This window comes from Camelus dromedarius, chromosome 7 (assembly GCF_036321535.1).
Source record: "Camelus dromedarius isolate mCamDro1 chromosome 7, mCamDro1.pat, whole genome shotgun sequence".
Classification (NCBI taxonomy): domain Eukaryota; kingdom Metazoa; phylum Chordata; class Mammalia; order Artiodactyla; family Camelidae; genus Camelus; species Camelus dromedarius.
Genome location: NC_087442.1, coordinates 10,454,171 through 10,459,055, shown reverse-complemented (window position 1 = coordinate 10,459,055; position 4,885 = coordinate 10,454,171). Strand labels below are relative to the sequence as shown.

The 4,885-nt window shown below is 38.6% G+C and overlaps 1 protein-coding gene across 1 annotated transcript; it reads left to right on the top strand.

Moving 5' to 3' along the window:
- Positions 1-240: 240 nt before the first annotated feature.
- TAS2R39 (taste 2 receptor member 39) lies at positions 241-1,655 on the top strand. The gene is given in 2 exon segments (XM_010998221.3): positions 241-262; positions 616-1,655. Coding segments are annotated over 2 exon segments (1,062 nt in total).
- Positions 1,656-4,885: the final 3,230 nt, after the last annotated feature.

Genomic DNA, 4,885 nt, shown 5'->3' with positions numbered 1-4,885 from the left:
TGCAAAATGGAGATAATAAAAGTACATTCTTCATAGGGTTGTTGTAAGGCTTAAATGTCATAATATATATAAAGTGTTGGGGGGGGGTAGAGCTCAGTGGCAGAGCACATGATTAGCATGCACAAGGTCCTGGGTTCAATCCCCAGTACATCCATTAAAAAAAGACAAACAGGTAAATAAATAAACCTAATTACCTCCCCCAACAAGATAAGTAATACATAATTTTTTAAAAAAAATAACATGTTTGAACAGTGCATAGCACGTAAGAACTATATATATTTGAAGTTATTATTTTCAATCATTTCCCTGGGGTCACAAGTGAAACTCAGTTGAATGGTGACTTTGTGGACAGATGTCTGACTTAACTGGAACTATTTAAGAACACCACTCTCAATATCCAGGTAGTGATTTATAAAGGAGCAGCGACTCAGGTTCCTCCCTGGATCCCATGATTGAACCAACACACCAACACGTGCAAAACGACACGGGAGAGGACTGGGAAACAAATCCTTCCATCATTTGCATCTCCAGATTTAGAACTAAGAATTCTCAAATAAACAAATGGAGCAGATTTGGAAATGAGGCATCAGCTGCTTCCTCTGGTGACATGAGTAGTGGGAGCACATCAAACGCGAGGGAGACATTTGCCTCGGGACGTCGAAGAGGAGTGACGGCTCAGGATGACCAAAACCTGCAATCTCACGGAAAATGAATTTTCACCATTTCTCCTCATTTTAACTTGTATAATTATAGGAAGTGAATGCATCATTGGTATCATTACAAATGGGTTCATTGTGGCTATAAATACAGCTGAATGGATGCAGACGAAAGCAGTTTCCACAAGCGGCAAGATCCTTCTTTTCCTGAGTGTGTCCAGAATAGCTCTACAAAGCTTCATAATCCTAGAAATTATCTTCAGTTCAACACTCCCATATTTTTATAATGAAGAAATTGTATATGACACATTCAAAGGAAGTTTCGTGTTCTTAAATTACTGTGGCCTCTGGTTTGCTGCCTGGCTCAGTTTCTTCTACTTCGTGAAGATTGCTGATTTCTCCTACCCCCTTTTCCTCAAGCTGAAGTGGAGAATTTCTGGATGGATGTCCTGGCTTCTGTGGCTATCCGTGTTTATTTCCTTGGGCACCTGTGTGTTCTTCCTCAAAAACATCTACACTGTGCACTGTAACAATTACGTTCCTGTCCCCTCCTCCAACTCCACTAAGAAAAAAGTCTCCACTGAGACCAATGTGACCAACTTGGCTGTTCTCTTTCAAATGGGGATCTTCATTCCTCTGATCATGTTCATCCTTACAGCCACCCTGCTGATCGTCTCTCTCAAGAGACACACCCAACACATGTCCAGCAATGCCACAGGTTACAGGGACCCCAGCATGGAGGCTCACCTGGGGGCCATCAAAGCCACCAGCTACTTTCTCATCCTCTACATTTTCAACTCAGTCGCTCTGTTTCTCTATATGTCCAACATCTTTGACATCAGCAGTTTCTGGAGTATCTTGTGCAAAGCCATCATGGCCGCCTACCCTGCTGGCCATTCCATTCTCCTGATTCGGGACAACCCTGGGCTGAGAAGAGCCTGGAAGCGGCTTCAGGCTCGAGTTCATCCGTACAGGGTAGACTCCATGACCCACATGTGAAGAGCGCCACCGTGCCTCTCCCAGCCCACGCTGCCTCTCCCTCACCTGGACCTCTCTCTTCCTGCGCCCTTTCTTCCCCAGACTTGATCTGACCCTTCCGCTTGATGTGTGTTTTGTTTGGGGGTTTGGTTTGTTTTTTTTTTGTATTGGAGGTTGTTTCTCCCTTTTGCTTCATGGGCGCAATCTTAGTGATGCCTGACATAATTCTTCACCTGAGTCTTCTATTTCTACCTCCCCTGGCTCTATCTAAAGCAGTGAGTCTAGTCACTGGCTATTCATTAGAATCTCCAGGGGAGATTTTTTTTTTTAAATACCAATGTCCAGGCCTGACCGTAAATCAATTAAGTCAGGATTTCTGGAGTTGGAACTCAGACAATTCGTTAAGCTCTCAAGGTGATTCTGGCATCTAGCCAGAATCGATTTAGCCACCAAAATAAAGGAAGGCTTTGCAGTTTGAACTCCTGGCAACTCCTCTTTCCGCATCCACATGCTTTTTAAACAGATTCAGATGATTAAGGAAGGCTTCTGAGTAACAGCTGGAAGTCTTTTATCTCCATGCTCGAAAAGACATAATCTGAATAATTTGGAAATATTAATCAAAATTAACAGTACATAAAACACCCTTCAACCTAAAAATTACTGTCTAAGAATCTTTCCCATAGATAAGATATGGTCATTCATATTCATGTGAAAAAATATGCACAGGAAGGTCTGCACTGCAGGACCCTTCATTAGTGAGGGGACTCAGATATCTGAAATGGAAACCTATTTAAACATTTTTAAAGTGAAACAGATGCATGTGTCCTTAAATGAAAAGATTTCCAATATATTGTTAAGTACAAAATGCAAGCAGATATTTTATAATTCTATTTATATTTTAATGGAATATAAATGCTTCTTGTGTATATGTATGCACATATAAAGTTTCTGGAAGGATGTACCAAAAATGATTTAACATAGGACTTCTGAATAGTGGCACTGGGTATCTGGAGATAAATGAAACATTTACACTTAATGTTATACCTTTCTGCATTGTTTGAACAATTTAGATCATGTATGCATTCATTTAAAATTTTTTAAAGATTTCTATTGATTTTTTATTTATTAGAAAGAGAATTAGGTAAGGACTGTGTATCTTATAGTTGACTGAACCTCTGTTTGTTTTTATTAATAATTCAAACCTCCAAAATCATGAATTAAACATCTCCACTCCAATCACTACCTTCTATTTTCCATTTTATTAGCTCAAGGGCTGCCATGGAAAATCACCAGCTTTTAATCCACGGACATGTCTGTATTATTTGTCTCTCTAACAAGCCCCACCTCTTTACTTTCCTTCGTGCCAGTTTAGATTACTGGTTTCTCACACCCAGATCCTTAAAAATATTTTCAGCATATACAGATGAAGTGAGATGTATCTCATATGCAGACACCTGAGGTTTGCTTTGAGATAATTCAGCAGCGGGCAAAGGAGTAGAGAGGTTTAGATGATTGTATGTTAGTGATTTCTTTCAAACAAGGTCTCGGGTACATGGTGGTTCTTTATACTAGTCTATTTCAGGGTATGTTTGAAATATTTTATTTAACTGAATTATAGAGGACTTTAATTTCCTGGCCCCTGTTTCCGTCACGAATGATCATCCCCATCGTGGACAATAATCCCACATCTAGATGAACCTGACTATTTAACACCCTATGTATATTTCTAAGCAGCCCGATTCTGCTTGAGGTATCTCATAACTGGATGAAGTTATGTTCCTACAGATTGATGCTCTTCAGCCTCAAATGAGTAACACCATTGGGCATTTCTATCCTGTATTTCCCTAAAGAAGTCATTCATTCACTACCCACGATGACTACCTCATATCTTTTCCTCCAGTCTGTCATCTCTCTGCCTCATTTTCAACTGATGAGGATGCCCTCACATTTTCTGAAAGAAGGAAGTCAACAGGAGGTCATTCCTTCACTTTCCCATTAGCAAATCTACAATTTTCTCCTATGTTCCTAATGTTTCAATAGAAAGAGTGTCACTCTACAAACACAGATACAGAGATCAAGTCGGTGGTTGCAAGAGATGGGAGGTGAGGGGGGTGGGGGTGGGGGAAATGAGTGGACTGGTTTTCTTTTTTTTAGTTTAAATAAAAACAATTTTACAAACTTAAACAAATAAATCTAGGCAAAATATTACGAGCAGACCATAATCATTAATTTGTATGTGGTACTCAAAAATTCTAAGAGCTATTTTACAATGTTCAGTTTCAAAATATAGATGTTGTTGAACACACGTGTACAATATATAATGAAAAATTAGTAGCGGAATTTCAGTTATAGAATATGTATATCTTCAGCTTTACAGATGCTCCCAAACTATTTCCCAATAAAATTCACTAAATTTTCAAACAATGGATTCCACAGTGAAATACTACATAATAATGGAACAAATTCAGATAAATCACAAAAACACGAAATCTGATAAACATAGATATAAGAGAGGATAGATGTTATAGTACCATTTTTAATAATACAAGCATTACCAAAACTACTCTTTGCAATTATAAGACAGTACAATGTAGGGTGACTATTGTCTAGAAAGGCACAAAGGGGGACCTGGATCTTGAGGACATTGTGCTAAGTGGTATAGACCCTAAGGCAGAGAAGGACAAGTACTGTATGATATTACTTATATGTGGAATCTAAAAAAGTCAACCTTGACTACATAACGCCATTTGCAGCAACATGGATGTCCCTGGAGAATGTCATTCTAAGTGAAGGAAGCCAGAAAGAGAAAGAAAAATACCATATGAGATCACTCATATGTGGAATCTAAAAAAAAAAAAAAAAAGAAAGAAAAAAAGAACCTAAATACAAAACAGAAACATACTCACACACACAGAATACAAACTTGTGGTTGCCAGGGGGGCCGGGGGTGGGAAGGGACAGACTGGGGTTTCAAAATTTGTAGATACTGACAGACATATGCAGAATAGATAAACAGGATTACACTGTATAGCACAGGGAAATATATACAACATCTTGTGGTAGCTCACAGTGAAAAAAAGTGTGACAATGAATATACATATCTTCATGTATAACTGAAAAATTGTGGTTGGCACTGGAATTTGACACAACATTGTAAAATGACTATAACTCAATAAAAAATGTTAAAAAAAGAAGTCAAACTTGTAAAAACAGAGAGTAAAATGGTGGTTACTAGGGATGGGGAGTAGAAG